We start from the raw sequence: 25,245 nt of genomic DNA on the forward strand, positions 1-25,245 counted from the left end.
TATATAGTGGCTATTTCTGAATTGTGAAGATGTTTAAAATGCTGGATTTTTTTTTCTCAGTGGGAATAAACCAACGTGAGAAATTTCCAAAGGTCCAAAAGTCCAAATATCCAAAAAATCTACAGCTTGGGATTTTGGTCCAACATGCTTGTACCAAAAGCAAGCACTGAGTCATTTCCATTTTGTTCTAATATGCTTGTTTCTTCTTTAGGAGAAAAAAAAGACAGGTACAGATGTACTTGGATAGCAAGGAGGACAGCACAATTCCCAGAAAACAAGAGATGGAGCTGAATCAGGCATCTCCTTCACCTCACGGCAGTCTCTCTGCAAAGGGGGTGTCCAGCCCGGTGAGCAGAAGTTGCAGTGAGCTGCGGCTGCTGAGAGAGTATCACGGCATGGTAACGGCTCTTGGAGAGCCACAGGCACCCTGTGAAAACACAGCGATCGGGGATGACTGCTGCATTGCACTAGGGAAGGATTTCACTCCTCTCCCCATGCAGGGAAGGTAAGATCAAGAGAAACAGCATCATTTTCTCCTAATCCCAATTCATTTTTGTTTCCTTGCTGAGTAGATACATATTTTCATTAAGCGAGTCTTGTTTTCATCAGGTAGACAACAGGAAGCTTAATGGAACTTTGGAGCAGTCTTAATTGCCTAAGGAGGGCCATGGATCATCAGTTAGCTGAGCTAACCTCAGCTTTAATAGCAACCATAGGTTAATTTTGCTGTGTTTTCAAAATCAAACACCTAGCTTTTCATCCCTGCGTGGTCAGGAGAAACAAAAATTTCGCAAAACACACAGAGCTAAAGCAGCTTTCATACTCCATCCCTAGCTCTTCTAAGAAGCTTCATACAAATTTCACAAGTGCATGGTAAGTCCTTAAACTGCATCATTGTGGCTGAACCTGAGAATATACAAATGATGCCAGTAACACAATGGTGACAGTTGCACCACATTGCGGTATGAAACACACAGGGAGCAAGCTCCAGAAGAAAAGAGGTAGGCTTGAAGGTGTCAGGGGAAGGTTCACTTTCCTGCTGCAACAGATTTTCTAAAAATCAGAAATTSTACTTACAGATATCCAGAAATGTTTTGGAGACCCTGCAATATCCCAGATTTCTTGCATATGTGTTCTTTTTGCTACACTACTTTGCTCCTGGGACTGAGCAACCCTCGCGCCAGTAGCAACCACCATGTTTGTAAGGCACCGAGGATCACTCTGAACAGTTTTGGAGGTTTTAAAAGTGTGCAGAGGTGACTTGACAAAGCGTGAAGCGAGAGTGGTGCTGTACCTCATCTGCACTGCTGCAGAACACAAACCTCAAAACGCTGCCTGTGGGCTCCTGTATCTGGAGAGRTTGCTTAGCAGCACCAATGAAACAGAGTGCAAGCAAAATTGTCAGGACCTGGTTCTGGAAACCCRTTATACTGCTAGAAATCAAGAAAAGACATGATAGATTTCAAGGCAGTTTCATGTATAGATCAGCTCAGATTTTTTTTTGTTTATTGATTAAAATTTAATAAGTATCTAAATACCATTCATTTAACTACTTAATTAAAGTAGAGCAGAAACATCATTCAGTTCTGAATCCTGACTTAAATTTTATCTGTAGCCAATTAGATTCTTCATCCGAGAAACTAAATTTTCTTCTCATTTCTCTCCTATCTCTTTATCCATTTGCCCATGGCAGTTGGTGGCGAGGCTGCATCCTGGCTGCTCCCCATGGCTGTGGGCAYGCCAGCCACAACCCTGCACTGCTGTACAGGGATGAGATGTGCTTCTGCAGGTCACCAAGAAGGAAATCAGTCTGTGCTAGGTGGAAATCTGTTTGTCTGGGGCATTTTGATAGGTTCCTGCATCTGGACAAGGGGGAGCCAGGATAGTAAAGCGAGCTTTGGTGTGCCCCTTCCACTATATGTGTGCCCTATAAATTTATGGTGAACCAAATGAAGGGAATCAAAATGCTTACTTGAACCAAGTTAAGTTTCTGTGCTATTCAACTTGTTCATCAGTGATTTGGGTGAGGGGACAGTGTGCACCATTAGCAAGTTTGTGCATGATACAAAATTGGATGAAGTGGCCGACACACCAGAGAGATATTCTGCCATTTAGAGAGACTTGGACATGCTGGAGAGTTGAGCAGAGAGGAATCTCCTGAGGTTCAACAAACGCAAATTCAGGGTCCTGCACCTGTGGAGGAATAACCCAGGCATCAGTACAGGTTAGGGGTTGACCTGCTGGAGAGCAACTCCACAGAGAGGGAACTGGGAGTTCTGGTTGACACCAAGTTAACCATGAGTGAGCAGTGTGCCCTCGTGGCCAAGAAGGCCAGTGGGATCCTGGCTGCATCAGGAGGAGTGTTGCCAGCAGGTCAAGGGAGGGGATCCTGCCCCTCTCCTCAGCTCTGGTGTGGCCGCACCTGGAGTGTTGGGGGCAGTTTTGGGCTCCCCAGTATAAGAGGGATATGRAGCTTCTAGAGAAGGTCCAGTGGAGAGCGACAAAGATGATTAAGACTGAAGCATCTCACATATGAGGAAAGACTAAGTGAGCTGGGCCTGTTTAGCCTGGAGAAGAGAAGGCTGAGAGGAGATCTTATCAACATGTACAAGTACCTGGGGGGAGAATGTAGGGAGAATGGGGCCAAGCTCTTCTCAGTGGTGGCCAGTGATAGGACAAGGGGTAAAGGGTACAAATTGAAATACAGGAAGTTCCATCTCCATGTGAGGAAGAACTTCTTTCCTGTTAGGATGACAGAGCCCTGGAACAGGCTGCCCAGGGAGGTTGTGAAGTCTCCTTCTCTGGAAGTCTTCCAAATGCACCTGGATGCAGCCCTGTGCCCCGTGCTTCTGGTGTCCCTGCTGGAGCAGGGAGGTGGGACTAGATGATCTCTAGAGGTCCTTCCAACCTCAAACACTCTGTGATTCTGTGATTCTGTATTGAAGAGTATTACCATACAGCCTTGGTACCATACAGATTACCATACAGAACTGGAAATCATTATGGCTATATTTTTATACAGAAAAAACAACAACAAAAAAAATGACAGCTTGACCATGAAAGCTAGGTAAACGTGCTAATAGTGCCTTTAAGTGTGTTGTTAACTACCTTGGTATAGATCTGAAAAATACAATCGTGTTTTTATGGACCAATTCTTACCATTCTGGCTAAAATTCTTCATATTGTTTTCCAGTGGGTGATGTTATGTCATGCACCATCTACAGGCAAGTTATTGTGAACTTGTGAAATCACAAGAATTTATGAAACTACAGGAAATCATAGTCACAGAATCAGAGATGGAAAATACTTACTAAATCACAGTGTGATTAAGCACAAGTGCAAGTAGGCAAGTGCCTGCAAGTAGCACTTCCAAGTCTTTTGATTACACTCTTTTCCTGTTAAGTAAAATGCAGTCATTGTGAGTAATTTAGRAATGGATGTAGAATTAAATGCCTCTCCCGATATCATCTTAAAGAATTATAGAATGAGGAGAAGATCTCTTTTTTTTTTTTTCCCTCAGTAGATCTTTACCTAACTTGCTCCTTCAATATCATTGATTTTTTTTCACATGGATTTTAATYTTATTTGGCTTTTCATGTGTATTTCAGTCAATGCGCATAAGGGGCAGTTTTGCACCAAGAATTGAGTGATTTCAGTAAAAATATGACTGTGCTCTCCGTTCACTCTGCTAATAGAGTAATTGTCCTTAAATCAGTCAATCTACTCAATATAATGCAGATAAAACAGGGATAAACCTTTTTGAACTCACGCTTTGTTTGATCAGATTCAGTAAATTGCATTTAGCTGTAAATGTTAATTGTTCTTAGGCTTGCAAAGGAAAACCACTTTTTATGGTTTCTTAATCTTAAGGATTAAGAAAAGCGGGGAGAACAAATCCTTTTTTTTTTAATAAAAATATTCAGTGCACTGACATGTATGTATAGTTTGTTTTGATACAACTATTTAACTTTAATTCCTGAATTATCTTTCAGGGGTAAGATTTCCCAAGTCTCTAAATTGTTCAAATGTATGCTGAGACAAGATATTCCAAAGAACAGAGGATTTATCTTGATCACTAAAACTGTCCTTAAGGAAATGTTCTTGAATTAACTGGTGCTCTTTAGTCAGGGAGGCAGATGTCTGCTGTGTACTTGATTGAATGTTTTAATTTGACTGCCAGGTAATCCTGCAGCTATTCCTTGGTTAGTGTGCACATTGCATAGCCTGGCTCAAGAACCAGCTTGTCGAAAAGTCTTCTCATTTACATCTCATATTGAAGAACAGCATCATCTAACAAACCTTTTACTGCGTTGCCTTAAGCTCCTTGGGCTCTGTATGAAGTCTGGATCACTCATGGTGGTCACTCTGAGGACTTTGTTATTCCCAAGTGCCCTTCCTGCTGAAGAGAGCTTGTCCACCTTCTCTGTAGGAACACATTTCTTTCCTTATGGCTCCCTGGAGAATATGTAGGCATGTTTCTTGGAGGTGGGCTATAAATTAGCTCCCAAGGAGTTAAGTGGGAACGTACCTGTCTTGCTTATGTATTAACACAGGATATATATTTAAATTTTTCCATACTAGTATATTTATTGGCACATATTAATATACTACTAAAGTTTCATAGAGTAGAGTTTGCTGTGGTTTTAAACTGGCAAAATGTCAATCAAGTCTAGATTTTGATCTTGTACTTCTCTTCAGCCTTTAAACAATTGATAGATTAAACCCCTTTTCATGTCAGTTAACATTTCCTTACATGCACGTGGTTTTTCCAATCCACAGATGTTATCTCAAGCCACCTACCTAAGTCTCTTGACTTGTGGGAAGTTTTTACACTACTCTCTGGCAGCAGGGTCAGCGTTGTTAAGGCTGGCCTCACAAATTTCCGAAAGTTCAGGTTATTTCTTCCCATCATTTCTCCAGGAAGCTGTACTCATGAGCTGTTGTCACAGAGAAGGGCCCCTCAGAAGCCTTGGTCTCCTCATCAGCAATGCTATCCCCAAAGGAGATGCGTAAAGACATGGCTTTGTAGCCACAAAATCTGAAACTCCCCTTTATGAGCCTCAGCTGATCTCAGCTCTTTTCGGCTTAGGAATTAGTAAGTCTCAAAGGCCATCTAGAAATGAGATGAACAGTAATCCTGTATTGCCAGTTACTTGGAGATGATATTTAAGACTACGTTACTGAAAAAGAGAATGGCATTTTTTTGGAATAAAAAATGAAGTGAAAAAAGTGAGTAATAGAGTAACTAGACCCTTGGTATTTATTTCACATTGCCCTTTTGGTCTCTTTCTTTCCTTGATTTAATTGCTGGATATAACTGCCTTAGGTATCATTATCTTCTTTAAAAAAGTAGGCAGCTGTGCATTCATTGTGCTTGGGACTTCTCCAGAGAAATGAGACTATAAAAGGAAGATGGTGAAAGCAAGCCTTAGTGTTACTCCATTGAAGTTATACTTGGCTAAACTTGGGCCCTGGAATTTCCTGGTCATTTGATTTAATATACTTTGGCAATATTTTCTTTAACCTTTATGTCTTATGTCTCATTTAGAAGATTCATCTTTGCGATAACAAAAAACAATCTTTGCTTTTTTATTTTTTTGAATTGCTTGAATATATGTTTCATCAGGTAAAAGTAATTCCCTGAGCATATCTCCAGACTCTCAGCTTCACTTTTATAATGCTCACTTCTGTAATAACAAACAAAAACTATCAGTGAACTCCCACTCTACCTTTCCCCTGAATTTGTGATCTCAAGATCAATAAAAAAATTGATTTGCAGTGAGTAGCTGAGTGAATTTAAAATGTCTTTTGAATTCTCTGCTCCAGAAAGATGGGAAGCATATTTCTGGTTTGCTGGGGAAGCTAGAAAAAGATAAGCTATTTTACAATGAAAAGTCCATATGAAAGTAAAGTTCAGGTGTGAGAGATTATAAATCTTAGGTTTGATTTTTAATTATGTTGATGAATTGCCGCATTTAAAGAACATTTATGAGACTTACAATAAGATGTCAAGAAGATGTTGTTACTGTCTAAGTAAGTAAAATTTATGTGACAATTTAAAAGCTTACTCAGACAGGAAAAGACTGAGGAAAAAATAGCTCGAGAACATTCAAAACATATTCTTACATACGTCTTAAGATGAATTTTGTTATTTGGAAATAAGAATAAAACAGGATCTGTTCTATTCAGCAGTCCAGTAGGGAAAGTGGTCATTTTCACATAATAACTATGTGTTTGTGTAGGAACTGCTCTGATTTTTTAYGTTAGTCATACAAACATTAGAGAAGACTGCAAGACAGAGAGAATGATTTCACAGCAAAACTCCACATGCATCATTCTCCTGTGGCTGCTGGTGATCTTGCTTGCTGTCTGGTGGAAAATCTTGGCTTGCTTTCTGTTTCTGATATGTAGTGAATGATTTTGAGCATTGTCTCCATGTGAGGATATTTAAATACTAGGTTGCCACATTGAGTGATGTCACTACAGTAATATTAAAGCAGTTTTAGAGTCAAGGCTTTGCTATTTAATTTAATTACATCCATTTGATTTTGAATATGGTGTCAAAGCATCTCTACCTAGCATGTGGTATGTGGTGACAATAGAGCTTGTCATAAGCAATCTCTATGGGGACATAAAACGCCAAGGACTCACTTCAGATTACGGATCCCTGCTATTGCAGACAYGTCACAAAAATCCCTTTCAAAAATGAATTTCTATCTCAAAAGAAGCAATAAGCAGTTCAAGCAAATCTTTTTTTTATGCTGTTAATGAAATAGCCAGACATAGACCATTCTTAGGATGAATTTCCTCTGTTGAAATTTATTTGATGCCTCTATGGCAGTTAACTATTTACCATCTCAGTGCTTATTTACTGTAATTAATCACAATACCTCAAACTGGTTTGGTACTGCAGTTCTTGTTGTATCATCAGCAGAATAAAACACTAACATTTCTGTGTAGCCACCAAATGTTTTGGATTCTGACAGGACATTTCTGTAAATAAAAATGCACCAATATTAATTTTAGTTTTGAAGTATACTGCTGGAAGAATTAGGTAGTACTAATTAACTGATTCATATTATTTTCTTCTGTTGAGCTAAAAACTGAACTCGCACTCAGTGAAAAATTTGCTGTGTACCTGCCCACAAAGATCAAATGTTTCAGTTGAGTGCCTGTGACATTGCACAAAATTGTCACATTTTGCAAGCAGCTGCTCTTCTCATAGTAGTAATATGGTTGTGTTGGGTTCTTCTTAGTTAGACCTCATAGGTCAGTTGTGGAAAGATGCCAGTAACACCACTGTTCAATCCTCTTTGGAGGTTGACAGCTGTATCCTCATGTAAACCTCTTTTAAACAAGGGAAGTCTTTTAAACATCAGTAATGATTTTTTATATTATAAGGTTGAAGGGTTAAGCCAATGAAGCAGTCAGACTTTGAAAAGAATTACGCTGTATAGAGGCAATCACAGCTGAGCAGGAGAGCATGTATGGGGATTATGCGGCTGATGTGAGGAGCTGCAATCAATTTAAGATGAAGCAAATAATGGAACACTTTTTATTTGAAGGACTGTTTGCTCCATACACTTAGTTCCTAGCCAATGTGCTTGTATGAAGGTGGTAGCTCAGACATATTAAAGAAGTTATGAAAAGCAGAATTCTGCATTTGTGGGTGTTAAATGATTAGTAAGAGTTCAAATTTGTGCCCAGTTTTCTGCCATATAGGTGTCTCAAAGCTTTATATGAARAACTTCTTCATATAAGAAGAAGAGCTTTATATGAAGAAGAACTGAGTGAGCTGGGCCTGTTTAGCCCTGGGGAAGAGAAGGCTCAGAGGGGATCTGATTAATGTGTATAAGTTCAGGAAGGGAGAATGCAGGGAGGAAGGGACAAGCTGTTTTCATTGGTGGCCAGCGATAGGACGAGGGGTAATGGCCATAAGCTGGAGCACAGGAAGTTCCGTCTCCAGGTGAGGAGGAACTTCTTTACTGTTAGGGTGACAGAGCAGGGGAACAGGCTGCCCAGGGAGGCTGTGGAGTCTCCTCTGGAGGTCTTCAAAACCCGCCTGGATGCTGCCCTGTGCCACATGCTCTAGGTGTGCCTGCTTGAGCAGGAAGGTTGGACTAGACGATCTCTAGAGGTCCCTTCCAACCTTGAATATTCTGTGATTCTGTGAACTTGAGGAGGAACTTCTTTCCTGTGAGGGTGACAGAGCCCTGGCACAGGCTGCCCAGGGAGGCTGTGGMRTCTCCTTCTCTGGAGGTCTCCAAACCCGCCCGGATGCCGCCCTGTGCCCGGTGCTCTGGGTGTCCCTGCTGGAGCAGGGGGCTGGACTGGGTGATCTCTAGAGGTCCCTTCCAACCTCAGCCCTTCTGTGATTCTGTGATTCTTTGAAGAAGAGATGAGTGTTTTTTCTGACAGTGATTAGGGAGAAAGAAAACAAAACAATGGAAATCCAGGACTTTTTTACATGTATTACTTCATGAGCTGGGCATGCAAAGAAGTTTAAAGAAGATGAGGGGAGAGATATGTATGTCCTTATCTGAATTCAGCAGTTAAAATCCTTGAGGGAAGACCAACTAAAGGCTTCTCAATAATGTAGGCAAAACTGAATTTTGTTCCTTTTAGAGGGAGAAGCTAATGTTTGGACAGACTTAACTCCTCCCAGCAAATAAAATGGGAAAAGAGGTGGAGCTGAGTTGCAGAGCTATGAGGCACCACCAGCAGAGAGTCTGGGATTCTTTTGGATTCTGGGATTAGTTGTTATTGAACTCACGTAGGAGACTTGTCAAGTATGAGACTTTTATTAGAGATAAGAGGTTATAACAGAGCTAAAATATAGCAAGGTTAGAAATATTACAGAATTGAAAATAAATATACATACCAGAGCTCTACACTTTAATCATGGGTGCATGGTGCAGCGACTGCTCTCTCCATCCTCAAGGGTGAGCTCACTGGTGTAGTATTCCCCAGATCCCTCCTGATATGGGTGCATGGTGCAGTGACTGCTCTTGTTCTTCATGGACCACCCCTCTGGCATATTTTTTGTCAGATTCTTCAGAAATGGGTATGCTCTAGTACATTTTTTCCTTTTTCCTGCTCACCATGATGTTGACATCAGTGTGTCCCTGCTGATGGGTGGATCGTTGGGTCTGCAGGACAGCTGACAGTGGGTCTAAATCTGCAGCAAATATGTGTGGAAGCATGGACTCCATAAGCATCTGTTCTTCATTCCAATAGGCATGTACAGAGTCTGTAATTCCAGTTTATATATTAATTCGCTTCGTCAATAACTAAATACTTCAACCTCAATAGGACCAGATATATTAAGAAAATTAAATGATTAGGCCTGATCTAAGTTGTAAATAAGTAGATAGGTCTTTCCTGCTTTTGAGGTGGAGCCTTTTTTTTGCATTCTGCCTCAAAAATATGAGGTTTTCTGAGTAAGTAAACATCGGGGGTTCAAAGACCTTTAGGGAGCTCTTTCAACTTTGTTGACAGATCAATATATTCAAAACTATGACCAGCACCACCACACATATCCATACAAACCATTATGACAAGCTACCATTCTTTTCTGCCAAGGATAGTCTGTCTTCTGACAAAATAGGCTGGCTGGAATATTTCCAGCTATGTAATCCTCTTCAATGCTGTTATACAACTATGAACAGATTTGTAATGAGTGCATGTTGTCATTTAACCTGTGGTTAAAAACAATAGCTTTCTATGAGCTCATGTATACAATTTTTACATTGAAATATTACTACTTTTTACAGTTCCTCATTAGCTCATTTTCTATCACAAATTTCAATATGCCAAGTAAATTTCAAGGTGAAAAGGATGTCTAAAATGCAGAAATGCTATTGCACCACTTCTGAAAAAAATGGTCTTGTAGCTCTGCTATGAAAAGCACTAGGAGTCTCTCCATATAGTCAATATACAGAACAGTTAGACATGTTCTGTACATTGAAACATTTCCAAAGAAGCCAACTGCTAGCACCTGTTATAACAAAACATGTACTTCTGTGGTATTAGAACATAGCCCTGCTGTTTAGATTCTACAGTTAAAGACAAAACAGACCAAAAGAGAAGTATGTTAYTGGTTACCGCCTTCTGGATTTACCATTCCTTTTATCAGACATATTTACTAAATTCGGGTTCATGCCTTTCACCCTAAGAGGTTTACACAATGAAACAGCTGTCAGTAAACTCCTAAAGAGGATTGCAGCTCACATGTCATTGACATGGCTGAGGAGGTAGCTTTGTTCCTATCACTCCTAGAAAGATTAGACAGCAAGTATATTTGAAGATGCTTTTATTTTTTATTTTTCATTTTATTTTATTTTTCAAGCAATGGGAAGGAAAAAAAATGTGTAAAACCACAATAGTGGCTGGCTGAAGTCACTGCAAAATATTTACCTGTCCAGTTCAAGTAAGTATATTAATTCAGGCTTAAACTTCTTAAAGCAAGCTCTTCAACAACATGTAACTTCTTTCTCAAGTAGCAGGTGCGGTGCTTTGCCACACATACTAGCTCAGTATAATTCCCTTCATGACTTTATGACATAAATACCAAACAAAAAGTGGAACTACACCTCAGACAAAGGCATCCTTATAAAAATTTCCATCAAGGATACCAAAAAGTGAATATAGGTGGACTGTCCTTATTGATGAGGACTGAAAGCGAATAGTTCAGTAAGCATCAGTGAAACTTTTGGCCTTTCACAGCTGCTTCTGAATGATGCTAATTCCCAGCCAGTAGTGAGTCAATATCCTCTGCTGCATTTCTGAAGATTGAGTTATTGTGCCTGTCAATCCTCCCTCTTTCTCTTTCACTCTGCCCAAAGAAAACATATAAAACATGTGCAAAGTGGAAAAGACCAAGACCCAAATGCATTAATTCTGAATGTACCCAGTTTTGACAGGATCTAGCTCCAGCTCACTTGCTGTCCTTGGCTAGTTTCAGCCTGCAGCGGACAGAGCTCTACGTGGTCACTGGCTCCTGCTGATCCATTAGCACAATTAGTCCGTGTTGCCCCTGCAGACCCATTAGTACCTATCAAGCAGAGAATTGCTTGCTTGGTCACTGTCTATAAGCATTTTGGTGACTCATTTATCAGCCTTTGCTGTATTTCAGAGAATAAATCACTTGAGCTCCTTATGAATAGCAGTTTTTGAAAAAAGCCATATGGCTYGCCAGACTACAGACTGTGACCCTATTTTTTTTTCTAATTCACTAGCTAATTTCTTCCATCTGCACTTATCTATTTTTCCATCACTATGTTCAATTTAACATGAACTTCAGTTCTTAAATGTATGACCACTCTTCCCTGGATTTTTTTGCCATGGTTGAGAATGATTTCCTGTGAGTCTAATACAAGAGGACAAACCACTAATTAATTTTAATAGGAGAGACTTTTAAAGTGTCGGGCAAACGGAAACACATCTCTCTCTCCAAGCAGAACTGCAATTTAAAACGTCCAGCAATCAGCTATGCAAAAAAGAAAGGCATGAAAGATTTCTGTATCCTTTGCAAGGCAGTTGTTTGCTTTTTGAGTTATGATGGGCTTCCATGATTTTATCCTGCTTTCACATCTTATTTTTTTATTGAAAGATAAAACAATAAGTGGAAAGCATTCAGTGGAAGCAAAGAGTGCCCTTAACTCTGTTCGCTAGTTTCAAGGTCAGGGAGCCATAATTGTGTTCTCTTTTGTTAAATACAGCTTGGGGAGGAGTTAGGATATTTTATCAAAGCTGAGGATTGATCACCTTAGAGTCTATTTTACAACTATTGCATTAATTTACTTTTATCTGACTCGTTCCAAAGTTCACTATATGGTGGTCTCATCCCTTTAATACTGTATTTCATCTTCCCAGTGTTACTCTGTAGCCAAATGCAAGATCTTGAATTCATCCGTTTGAGTATTGATACTGTTGATCTCTCTCCTCCTTCCATTTGTGTTTGAGCATCTTCTCTCTGCTTAATGCTTAGCATTTGTTCTCCTGAAGTGCTGGACAGAATTTGGGGCAGTATTTTTTGGCAAATAGTCAACATGAACTAAGCTACCACAGCTCTCACCTGACTACCTTGACCAGTAGCTAAGACAGTATCCTGAAAATTCCCTCTTCTGCCTTGAGTCCATTCTGCTTTTAGCAGCAGAGTCACGGAAAGAAGGAGCAAGAGGAAGAGATATTGGACAATATTGATTATCAGGAAATTGAGAAAGTAGAATGCCCGAGTCACAGTTCTTCTGTTAATGGACATTTAATTATTTATTGCAAGTTAAAAATGCAAAAATAATAGTGCTTTGGAGTTTTGTGAGCTATGCATTTTTTGGAAAGCTTGGAAATGCATGTTTAGGCTATCACAGACCAGTGAGGGAACTGTACATCCCTCTCCTACATTTTGGATAAATGATTTAAGAATGGAATATTCAGTAAAATGATAACACCAGAATTACTTGTTTTTTAATTGTTCTGCCGTTGTCCTGGGCATTTTAGTCTTTTCTTTGGAATTATAATCTCTAAACATGCTTATTGGAATGAAGTGGAGACCAGCTTCCCTTGCTAAGTCAATGGTCTTTTATTATTATTATTATTATTAAATATAATATGGCTATACATTTTGTCTGATATTTAACAGCAGTAGCTGTTAGTCTTGGCAGTTTCTTCAGTAATTTTTTCTCAAAAGATTTATATGAGGATCTGTGTTTTGCTAGCACTAAACTTGATCTAACTTTCAAGCTTCTGTCAGCCATCTGATGTGCATTTCAGGCTTCTTTTATTTGGTGGTGCTGTTGACTCAAGAGCATTGAACCTTTTTGATCCCTACAAGCTTATAATCAGATAGAAGTGTAACTGTCTGCTCCAAAACATAGCAAAGGACAGGCTTTGATTTTTTTTTTTTTTTTTTTGACAAAAATCCCTTTTCTTCCTCAAGCTTTTAAAACTGTTAACAAGTGATGTTTGCTTGAAAACTAACGGATTGTCCAGACACTATATATCTCCTCAAAGAAAATTGGAAAACATTGGAAAATCTTCTGTCTTTTAAATGTTTAAATCATATGTCTGTTCCACTGCATCTCTGTGATGATGGTCCCAATAACAGCTTCCTAATTTCAATTTTTCTGCTTTTGGATATAGTTGTATCCTTTTGCTTCTCTAATTGGATTCGTTTCTAAGGACTTGCTTTTTTTTTTATTTTTTTTTTAATTTTTTTTTTTTATTTGTCTCTTTGTATAGCAGCCTGGAGCCTTCAGCCTTAATAAAGGCAAGAAGAGATAAAGGGCTTGTGGCAATGGGTGGCTATGTCAGCATGGGGCTTCCTTTTTTCTGTGAAGAAGAATAACACAGTGTTGTTACTGAGAGAATATAGCATTGGTGTCACTGGGGGTAAAGAAATGCCTCCCTGAGTCAAGAAATATGATGTATAGCATAAGTGTGCTGCTAGGACAAAGCCATCTGCCAAACAGGAACCTGAAAAGAGTATTTTTGTTTTGTTGGCTTTTCAGTGCACAGTAACGTGTTCTTACCTGGAGAATGATTGCAGCTTAAATCAGGAGGAAAGCAAGCTGCAGTGGTGTCCTTATTCTTTTCTTTTGCTATCAATATCCTTGCTTTTTGTGGAAGACTTGCAGAATATACATTTGCATGCTACTCTGCACAGAATTTTTTTGGAATACATAATTTTCAACCTTTCCTTTTTTAAAAATCTGTTGACTGTATTTATGGACTCAAAACTTGTGCTTCAAATTCCTCTTCCATTGGTGCTGAATAAGGAATCCATGTTTGAGACCTGCTTGTTTACATAAATTAGATAGCTCCTTCTCTGATATTGTAGCCTTCAAATCCCTGTAGGTATCTGAATCCTTTAAAGATGTCTAGTAGCAAAATAGAACCCAATACTGTAGAATGAATTTCCTAAAACTAGTTATGTTAATACACTACCATGCTCTTGGTGGAAAGTTGTTACAGGGAAGAGCTGCATTTTTATGAGGCAAAATTTTATTTGTACTTTCAGGGAATTATTTCAGAGAATATACTCTGAATGTTAAGAGCAAATAGCATATTATAATCACGTATATTTTAATTTTCACTGTTTTCTTCATTTTGTTTCTCATTAATTTTTCTCTGCTTTTAAAATAATTTTAAAATACCTCTGATATATCTCAAAGCTGAATGGAATGATCAGTGACATGGTTTTCCTCCCAGTTTCAAATCACATGTTAGAGAGTTGTGATGAAAATGTGTTTGGAAGGACTTGTCCATAATTTGTTATATTTGTAATCAACGCAGTAACTTTTCTGGTGAAAAGTCTTCTAGAGTAAAGATAATTTATTTGTCTGATGTTGAATTAAAATTACATGAAAGAAGAGGCACAAAAATCTGCCCACTCTAATATAGACTTTGTTTGGTGTGATGCTCATATATTATTTAGTATATAAATTCTTCTCAGCTCAAAACTAGTCTTTCAGGTTCCTTGAATAGTCAAGATGAAGGATAAAGACGATGAAAATGATTTGGAGAGCTCTCACCATTTCCAGGGACTTTATCTGCCCTAGGATGGACTTTTAGATGGCAAAAGTTAAATGAATAACTTCTTTAATGACTTATGCTCAGCCAGAGGCTGAAACAGAAATCTAATACTTTCTAATTAAAAAGTATTAGAAGATTAAATATAATGGAAGGACTTCCTTTATAGTGAGAAAATACCCATTATTTTATCATCTAAATACTGTTATTTCAGAGTTCAGTAACCTCCTCTAAATGATTCCTTAATCTTAAAATTTAACTTAATTGTTTCTTCTATGCCTATTTTGAGTACTGTGTCTCRAGTCCTAGTTGTGGAGAGAATTTTAACATTTTGTGCTGGGCCCTGAGCARTCTGATGAGATCAGGATCTACATGAAGGCCAAATGAGTTATGCTGAAGTAACTTCTSATAACTCAAATATAAGCCTGCTTAATTGAACTTTCCTTGTTCATTTGAAAGGTAATACAGCTGCATATTTCATTTTGTGGTGACTAAAGGACAAAATGCAAGTCCCAGAAAGATCACAATAGTTGAGATCTAGTATGTATTTTTTTAAACAAGACTTGATTTGGTAGGAATTTGAACATTTGAGCCACACTGTAGCCTGCTGCTTATCTTCATCCTCCCTGCCTCTTCCACCCCTTTCCTGTCCCAGAAGCCAGTCACACTTTTTTCTCATGTTAATGAGAGCTTTTTTAKTTATTTTTGGTTCAACTGTCACCTGACAATTTTTTTGTTTGTTTTTGATTCAGGTTTGTTTGTTTTTTTGACCTTAAGCAATGAAGTCTGGTCTTCGTGACAAAGTTACTTTTTCTTGCTAAAGGTTACAGGTGTGAATAACGTTCTCTCCAAATTCTTGAAATGAATTATAACAAAGAGCAATTCTTAATTAAAATTTTTTAAAAGAAAAATAGTTTATTTATGATTTCATCTTCAAATATAGCTCCATAATTACTCTTTTCAGTCTACGAAGCTTGGATGAGTGACACATGAAACAAGATTATATGAGTATTCAAGGCCAGAATCATAATTACGTGTGGCAGCTTGTCGGTACGTTGCTTGAATTAAGGAAAATTGTATCAAAATARTTCTGTCTCATCATTCTGTAGGAAAGTATTTCTTCATCTGGGAAGTGCCCAATAGTCTTCTGCTGATGGTGCTTCCTTTTTATTATCTATATTTTCAGCCAATCTGAGAGTGACTCTTCATACTTTAATGTRTATTCCTCAATGTCTTTGACATGTCAAATCATTACATGGATTAAGTGTAACACTGTGCTGACATGGCCACGATGTCCAGTCATTTCATGGACATTGTTCCTCTGCTCTTCCCTTCATACTTCTGTTATGTCAGTATCACAAATCTGCCTGTGTAAGAGCGTCTGGGCAGATTTAATCTTTTACAGACATAAGTTGTGATCTCTTCCTTAGCTTTTGAGATTCTTGGAATTAGATATGTGCACAGTCTTAGAAATGTGCTCCCTCTCTCCAAAGTTGTCATGATTTTGAGTTAGCATCCGAGCTGGTTAAACTCAAAGCCAGTAGTGGCTGCCAAAAAGAGATGCTGGCATTTAAAAGCCATCCTTGTAGAATATGTGACAGTATTATAARTGCAGCCATGCTCAAAATGTTGCTGGTAAATTGCCTTCATATAGCAGATTCATTTTTCAATGTGTCCTGCAGCATTTGAGAATAGTATCTCATAACAGGATATCCGTATGATCCACAGGGAAATGGGCCTTAGGGAATTTGGACCACTCCCAATACTGCTGTCTACTTCAGACTTGCAGCTTGCTGGCAGTTGCTAACAGCTAAACTGTGTTGGCAGCACCTGCTCCTGAAATATGTTTTCGCCTTCAGACTCTCTGCAGTTTTTGTCTGCTTTYTCCTATCACTTTCCAGTTTTCTTTGCTGAAGAAGAAAATTGAGAGGAGGCAGCAGCACTAAGCCTCCTTAGTACAACTTCTCAGTCTTTGCAAAGGTGGTTGCTCTCCCAGCACCCTGCTCCCTCCCTTGGGTTCCCCAGCCCTTGTGGCACCCCAGTATGGGGCAGAAAAAGAATGGAAAAGCTTACATCATGCTAAAGCAGCTTCATAGAATCATAGAATCATAGAATCATAGAATCATAGAATGCCGAAGGTTGGAAGGGACCTCAGAGGTCATCGAGTCCAACCCCCCTGCTCACGCAGGGTCACCTAGAGCACGTAAAAAAAATAAGCTTCCAAGCAGCTTATTTTAGAGGCAAGACCACTAGCATATCGTCTTCAGGAACATGTTCTCCTCCATGCCAGATCCAGCAGCTCATTCATATGCTTAAAGAAATGAATGAATCAAGTACATTATATAGGACTCATCCATATGCTTAAAGAAGTGAATGAAACAAGTGCATTATATAGGACCCATATAGTGGCCCACTGCTGTCTTGGAAAGGTTAAGTACACTTTTCATTACATCATTTCGGGCCACGTGCTTTAGGTGTCCCCTGCTTGAGCAGGAGGGTTGGACTAGATGATCTCTAGAGGGCCCTTCCARCCTCAACCATTCTGTAACTCTGCGATTCTATGATTCTTAAGAAGGTTCTTAGTTTGCCTGGAGACGTGGCTGGCAAGGTGTGTCTCAATGTTAGCCCTGCCCACTGGCTGCACCTGGTCTAGTGTCTTGCTGTCAGGTCGTGTCAGTACTGCACTTACCTGTGCAGTCCTCTCCAGTCCAACCTAAAAGAGTATTAGGAAAGTCAAAGTGAAAATTAGTCTGTATTAAGTACTGCTTTCATTGCTATTTTTTCTGACATCTTAATGGTGCATGCTTTTAAAGGGTCGAGGGGTTACGTGCTGATTTAGTTGAAACTACATAAAGCAGTCACCAGAAAACGTCTGGAGCCTGTTTAGATATGAGCTCTGGACACTTACATCCTTCCCTTGACTCTCAGTGTATCAGTCGAGAGTACTTCATTTGTGATGGGTAACTTAACAGTTCCCCTGTGGTGTGCTAACCTTGAGGATACATCACGGCAGGGCGTTGCGCCTGCGTGGGCACGTACAGATCACAAAGTCCAATGCTCAATTTGTACCATRTAACCATTGTCCCCAAATGGATTTTATTAGATTTTATCAGCAAGTACTGAATCTGGGTGGAGGAATGTATTTTAAATTGCAGTCTAATACTCTTGTATTTCTTGTTGTTTGTTTATTTTTTTTTCYTAGTAAAAACCTCTTTTGCTTTTCGATTTTAACACATGCCTGTTTACAATTATGATAACGGCAATTTGTTCAGTACATGTGACCTGGTGGGAGGATAAATGTTCTCTGTTCAGRGAAGCTAGCCTAAATAAGAATGCAAAACTCAAAAATTAAAGTCCTATAATTACTACCAGAGTTCTGCATCATTAATTAACTCTCTGATATTCTAACTCATGTCTTTTCCTCTAGGAAAATTTGCCTAAAATTTTACTGACTTTGTTTTATTACTGACTATCTGTTTTATTATAGGCTCTGTTTTGTTCAGGGACTTTCATTCAAGGACAGCCTCATATTTGTAATGATTTTACTGACTGCCAATTCAAGGAAACTGATTATCCCTTTTTTCCTGAGGAGATTTTGTTTTCATGTTTTACGTAGTGAAATTTTCAATAAGTTATGTTCAAAATTGTTGATGTTCTTGCACAATATATGTGCTTGCATATTCACYTCTCCTTCAGTTCTGACCAATTGCTTTCTGCAGGAGTGAGAATTATTGCTTTCTGTTGTCATAGAAATAGCTCTTTTACTGATACTTGAGTGCACGACTTATCATATGGCAGATGAAACATTATATTAACTGATGTTTAAAATGCATGCCTTTTATTATGGGAAGTGAAAATTTAATGCATAAGGCTAAAAATAAGGCTCCTGTATATGGCTCCAGCCCAACCTAGGAATTATTTTAAAGATTTGCCAGCTAACTTGGATGAGCATATATTTTCCCTTCCTTAGGTTCCTTAGGATGTTTACTTTTCTTGGTGTCTTCTGCTTTAGGGTATTCAGGTCTGAAAGCTTGTTTATCATTGTGCAGCAGCTCATACAGCACCATCTTTACTTTTCTTCCCCTTCTGCTTCCCTTTTCCCTTCCCCTTCATCTTTTTTTTTTTTTTTTTTTTAATAGGAGAGGCCTGAAAAATTAGTGAGTGCTCACAAGGCATGTGGGCAGGTCAGGTGCTCAGAGCTGAGTTTTTGGTGGACTTGATCCAAAGCCTGCTGAAAATAATCACCTGCACTTAGTAGAAAACACAGGTTTACTGAAGGTGGAACCTGCACTGCACTTCAGCCATCTGCTGCACTGAAGAACTGTCATCCCATCTGTGAGAACAGCTGGCTGGAGCGTCTCACACTCCTGCCTTTTCCCTATTGCTCTCTTCATACTCTCCATGTGGACAGGAGGCCAGAGGGAGCTTACTTCTTCTTAAATTGTCCCAGTGAGTGCTGGAGGTTGAAGGTTATGTTTCTGTTGCATAGCTGTACAGAAGAGATACAAGCACCCCTAAAAAAGAACCTGCACTGCATTGCTCATGCCTGAGAGGTGCAGCACACCTATAGATTGTGGGAGTTTCTGCCTAGATGCCCTGAACTTGCATTTGGACCCTCCTATTGGGGTCCCAGTTGGATGGGATCCTTCTCCAATTGCCTTGTCGGAGAGCTGGAGTTTGATCTGTGGACACCTATACGACTTGGCAGAAKCTGCTGTATTTTCTGTGGGGTGGATAGCTCTCCTATGATGCTGGTCGATCTTCTGGATTACTATGGAAACAGTGAAAAACTGTAATTGCTTTAAAGATTAATGATCAGAAAATGTGACTTTGACTAAAAAAAAACAGCTCAAAAAACACATGCTTCCTCAGAACAAACCTAGACTCCTATGGAGAAAGCCAACATCTGTATATATTTTCACAGCAGTAGACCAGTGATTAAGAATACAATCTTCTGTTTGAAAGATTTCTCTTAATTAAAAAACAGGCCCAACTGTATCAAATGAGACAATGAATGTGACCAAAGCTTGTGGCTGTGCGGTAGGCAGGCCATACTCYTCCTAACATCAATGCTGTATTGATCTTTTCACATGGGTGTGCTTTGCAAGTCGTTGAAGAAGTCATTGTCAAGATGGCCAGTCTGCTCATCCTAAAAGTGTGTGATATTTCTTTCGTGATACTTTTTTTTCAGTTTTTCTTGAGCTTTCTACTGTCGAGATTCTTTTACACCCTAATTGGCGTTATTGTTTATATTACTGTCATTCTCTAATTAGAGTAATCACATCACTGAGGAGTTGAGGATCTTCTGCTTTTTCCTCTAATTATGCTTGTTTTGTCAAGTCTTGCTGTTTCCTGCTGCTTATTCTCGTCCATGTGTTCCTACTGTCTGCAAATTGATGTTGTCATGTACTAATGTTTTCACTTTATCTGAAGAGCTTCTGGTTTTACCGAATTGGCTGTTCTTGGCAATTAGTGAAACTCTATAGCTCCATTTAAATATGAAAAGATGGATACTAGTAAGTGGGGATAATAAACGCGCAAAGGAAGTGAGGTTGATGTCTTTAATCATCTTTCTAAATTCATCACTTGGCATTCAGTCCCTTCAGATGCCTTCCACAATACCTTTATCATCTCTTTCTGGTTGCATTTGCTGCTATCCTTCAGCATGTGGGTTAGTTTATTTCAGTGGAGAAGACTTTGGGCTGTGGAACACAGGGCAGGATACATCCACTCTTGCATGTGTTTAGCGCAGCTCGAAGTGTGTATGCTCAAGCCTGTCTACACAAACTGCCAATTTTAATAATTTTGGACATAATTCAGCTGAGTAGTCAAAAGGTAGTTAGTTCCAAATTGGTTCCAAAACAGATTCAAAACATATTTTCACAAATTTGTGTGTGGCTAGCAAGCAACTCAACACAGAAAAAACATGAGCTGCTGCTAAATCCTTTGTGATATGAGGGTGTCTCCTGCTCCCCACAGGAGCAGGTACCTGGGGAGGGTCAGGGCAGGTCTGCAGTGTCCATGTCAGCCAGCCCTGGCTAGTCCCTGAGGTCAGGGATCGTCCAAATGTGCCTGCTCCTTTACTGGTAGGGGAGGCAGTCACTGCCTGGAGCAGAATGGGCTTGTTCAGAACAGAAAGGGACCCACAACACTATGTGTTAGAATAATCTGCATTTTGGGACTTGAACACATCATTACTGATTTCAATGATACTATGAAGTTAGGCTGTTCATTGTACCCTTTTGATCACTGGAGAAGAAATTGTGAGAAATTCCGGCTTTTATGTATTTGTTGGTCAAGTAGCTGCACTGCCTGCTAATCCTTCAGCAGCTTGTATTGTTTGCATCCATGTATTCACCTTTAAAAAAAAACAGTTTCTGTACATATTTGTCTAACTCAAAGCAGTATTGTTAATTGTTAATTAGAAGAGAATGGAATTTTTTGTCGAAAGGCTTCTGGCTACTAATTTTAGATTTTGCACATGCACAGGTGTACAAGCAGAAAAGTAAGTGCAGAAGGATTAATAAGATGTATAATGCACAGTGAGATCAGAGAAATATATAATATATATTTTTTGGAACCTCTCTCTGTTCAGTAAGTTTAACAGCAGAAACATCTGATCATTATTCAAGTTACAAAAGTTCAATGCTCACCATTAAAATTTTTATTAAATGTGTCATGACACAATTTTCAAATATAGTGGAATACTAGGATCAGCCAGAAGAATATCAGTGATGTTCAGTGAGCCTACGCTTAAAATCCTGGTGCTATTTTTACCTATAGATTTCACATTATAGATTTGATTTTTTGTAAAAGCTCTAGGTAATCTTTTACTTCTAAGGCTATGGTAAGATTAGATTAGAACGTACTTTATAGGGGGAGTATAGGGATTTCTTTGCTTAAAGAACTGGTGTGAGTGATATTTTCTTTCCTGTTTCAAAAATGGAATGCCTGAATAGCTCACTCATCTCTTATGAGCAATCATCTCTTCACAGATGAAGTGTCGGTGTAATCTAGCACCTGAATTCTCATCTGTCTAACATCTGACCTGAGGTACCAGATAATTCAGTTTCTCTAACACTTCATTTACTTTTGCTGAGATGGCAAATACAGTGCTTACAGAAGAGTTTGAGGGACATGTGAGGCCACTCAGGGCAGAGCTTCTGAAAAATTACAGAGAATTACTCCCATCTGGGAAAAAGAAGCAATAAGTGAAGGTTTTAATTTTACAAAGTCTGAGTTCATACTTAATCTCCTCACATTGCAAGTAATTGAACTATCCTCCATCATGGAAATAAATTAAGTATATATGCTCTTTTCTTTAGATTTGTCATATATTTAAAAGACTGTGTTACTTGTCACCTTTGAATATGTATTTGTTACTCTGTGGCTTTATAATTCTAGCGATAAGAAATGACATTTAAGGTTTCCATGTAATTCCTGTGCCTGTCACATCTAACATCTCCAGGAATAGTTAATCCATATATTGTTTGTATGTGTAGCACATCTTTTTGGGACTTTGTGGTGGTGGGTGGCCTAGGTTATGAATGAAATTCATTTGTATGTGTCTGAAAAATGGTTGTTATGATTGCAAATGTCTCTAGAAGAGCCAGCTCTTACAGAGGTTTTAATGGCTTGATGAATTTCTCTCTTTTAAATTCTTTCCAAAGCTAGACTGCTTGATTGTGATTGATTCTCTTCAGCTGTTTCTTAAGCCTTGGGATTTATATTTTAAGGAAAAGACTCTTTGCAATGCTAAATTGAAATATGGCAAAACATACCTTATTATCAGTTAGTTATCTAGTTCCCTAGGACCAAAACATGATAGAAACTACTTGGAGGGTTTTGTGCCTCAGGAATGAAGAACTTGCAGCTACCTGTGGCAACTTGTCCTGCCAAGGTTGTGGTGCCCTTTTGTAGTTTCTGCTCTCAACTTCAGATTTGGTTTGAGAGTGACATGGGTTTGGGGGCAAAATTCTTCTGTGGACCAGAGAACTTGTGAACTGAAGCTAAAGTCAAAGGGGGAATATATTTTCCACGAAGGTGATAGCTGTCGTAATCCATGGATGTCCAAAACCAAAACTTAGCATAACTTTAATTAGGTAGCATTATGATATTAAATTCCTAAAAGTTTAGTTATATTTTGTATGCATAAGCTGAACTCCATACTTTAGATGGGTAGTAGTTCCTTGTCTAGAATTGGGAGGAGGGCTTTACTCAGCCCTTGGAAGTTTTTTTTTTTTCCCCCTACAGTAGTGCTTTCCCTAAACAACTTTTATAACATTGCTGAAATTCCCAAGAGAAAAGTAGTTTCAGATGAAGTTTTCTTCCCTAATACAAAGAGTAAGATGGCTGTTCTAGAGATTGGTAGATTTCTGGTTATCCACATGTCAAATAACCTCTGTGAGTGATAAATTATCCTGTTATTCAAATATTTTATGCAATATACTTATTCAAAATTATATGAAAATAGATCATTATTTACCTTAAGAATTTTGCCTTACTAATATTACAGTACCATTATCTGCCTTAACTTTTGATGTCTAAAATGTAAGCATGGAAGTGTGAGTTAATTGTCTAAGGTCCCTCTGGCATTTAGAGGAAAATTCATGGACCGTTTTAGACTCCAATTATAGGATGAGGCAAATATCTCTTACTTTGTTGAGTCAAGTCGTCTTTGACTATAAGGGAATTCAAACTTAGCAAAAATCCTAAGATACACGAACACCATTATTAAAGAATATTTGGCTTGTTAGATACTAGTAAAATACTATGTAGAACCTTAGAGAATTACTGAAATGCAAATTAACTTTTTTTTTTTCTATCTTGCGAAGATATCACTTCAATTTTTCCAAATTATTCAGCCCAAGGTCAAAAAACACTTGCTTTACAGAGAGGACACCACTGCTGAAGGATTCCTCAGAGGAAAATGGGTGAGATACTTTCATTTTACATGAAATAGTTCTTTGCTAAACTGTCTTTTATTTAATTGTACATGAATATCTCTCATATTCTAAATCTCTCTTATATTCTGACACCAAGCCTGATGGGAAATAATGTGAACAGCAGGGGTGATGAAAAGAGATTTATTTTTGAAGAGCCTGAATGAAAAAAGGAGCTGTAAGTGGAGAAAGGAAGGAAGCATCAAAAGTTCCACAGGAACTTAAGGAAAAATTTCTTGACAGCGAGGGTRACAGAGCACTGGCACAGGCTGCCCAGAGAGGTTGTGGAGTCTCCTTCTTTGGAGATCTTTAAAACCCGCTTGGATGCAGCCCTGTGCCATGTGCTGTAGGTGTCCTTGCTGGAGCACGGGGGTTGGACTAGATGACCTCTCCAACTTTAAGGATTCCGTGATTCTAGGTAAGGTCTGAGACGGAGGTAATTAGAGCTCTAAGGAAGGGTAGCTGGAGGTCATGTGCTTGTGTTGCTTCCGTGTGCTGCTGTGTCTGACACACTGGAAGACATAGCAGAGCTGTGTAGGAAAGGTTCCTCAGGAGCTGTATATGCCAAATCCTGAATGAGGTCTGCCTGGTGCATCAGAGGACTAACACTACCATATGCATCTAAATACCATGATTTTTTTTTTTTTGTTTTTGCTCACTGCTCTACCCAACTGTGTCACTGAGGGGAGCTCAGTCTGTACTAAATAAGTTTCTTTCCATGAATATTTTCATTAAAATCAGTAATAGTGAAGCTAACACATGCAAGAGCAATTGCATCTGTTATCCAATGAAATAGAACACTGTTTTAATTTTATTTACTGAAAATATGTGACAGATTACGGTGCATGGCTCTTCATAATCCAGATTTTACCACGGATGATGATTCCTGGGACAACAGCTCTGCAGAATTTGAACAAAGGTTTCAGCTGGGAAGTGGAATGACCAGTTTGTCCAGATCTGCTTCTTCTGAGAGATATGAAATCTTGGATAACCTCCATGTAAAGTTCAATTTATCAAAGATGAGGTCTGAATTAAAACATTCATTTATATCTACGAAATCTTTTTAAAATTTTGTTATATATATGATCTTCTATGTATCTAATGCAATCTTTCCATAGTCATTATATAGGCCTTTTAAACACACATAATGCAAAATATAACCAGGCATTTTTGTATCTTTAATTCATTAGTGTACTTCATTCTTTATCTCAAGGTAAATTTGACCTCAGTTAGGCAAGAAAGTTGAATTTGTTAATATATTAAAAAAAATCATTGTAAAAACAAGAAATTAAGGTTTTTTTTTTCAGGATATTATCTCCTTGTTTTTAACTAGCAGACTCTTTAATCTCAGATACTAATTCTCTTTGCTTCTTCCAGAGTTTCAACACTTTTTCATACTCTGCTATGACCCCTGCTAATAGCTCTTCAGATTTGCAGAGTCCAGGATTGCATGTCCACATCTCTGTGTTGATCTGCAGATCCTTTTTAACAAGGCATCCACGAGTCTTTTCCCAATATGCATGTTATGCTAGCAAGTCACTTTACAACTGTTTTCCTTCTTTCATCGTGCATATTATGTTGTGTGGAGTGCCACTCTCTTGCTGAATAAATGACGTGGGATAATTTCAATGGCTGCAATTAGTACAATATGARCAGATGTGAAGAATTTTGGCAGAAGTCTTTCTTCACACTCGCAGTAGCCTTCCCCAGTATTTGCTGGAACAAAGGCATCAAGCAGGACTCTGGAATCAATTGTTTCCAATATGGCATACGT

General features: G+C 38.7%; 1 protein-coding gene across 1 annotated transcript in view; it reads left to right on the top strand.

Moving 5' to 3' along the window:
* The first annotated feature begins 233 nt into the window (after positions 1–233).
* The window catches only part of OCA2 (OCA2 melanosomal transmembrane protein), a 151,652-nt gene continuing 126,640 nt past the window's right edge, over positions 234–25,245 (top strand). Inside the window, exons 1-3 of the mRNA XM_026034261.1 lie at positions 234–505; positions 23,364–23,462; positions 24,307–24,495. Of these exons, the coding sequence (XP_025890046.1) occupies positions 234–505; positions 23,364–23,462; positions 24,307–24,495 (560 nt within the window). The remainder of the gene's footprint in view (positions 506–23,363; positions 23,463–24,306; positions 24,496–25,245) is intronic.

Source organism: Nothoprocta perdicaria, unplaced genomic scaffold, assembly GCF_003342845.1.
Source record: "Nothoprocta perdicaria isolate Ctin4 unplaced genomic scaffold, notPer1 scaffold_140, whole genome shotgun sequence".
NCBI classification, from domain to species: Eukaryota; Metazoa; Chordata; class Aves; order Tinamiformes; family Tinamidae; genus Nothoprocta; species Nothoprocta perdicaria.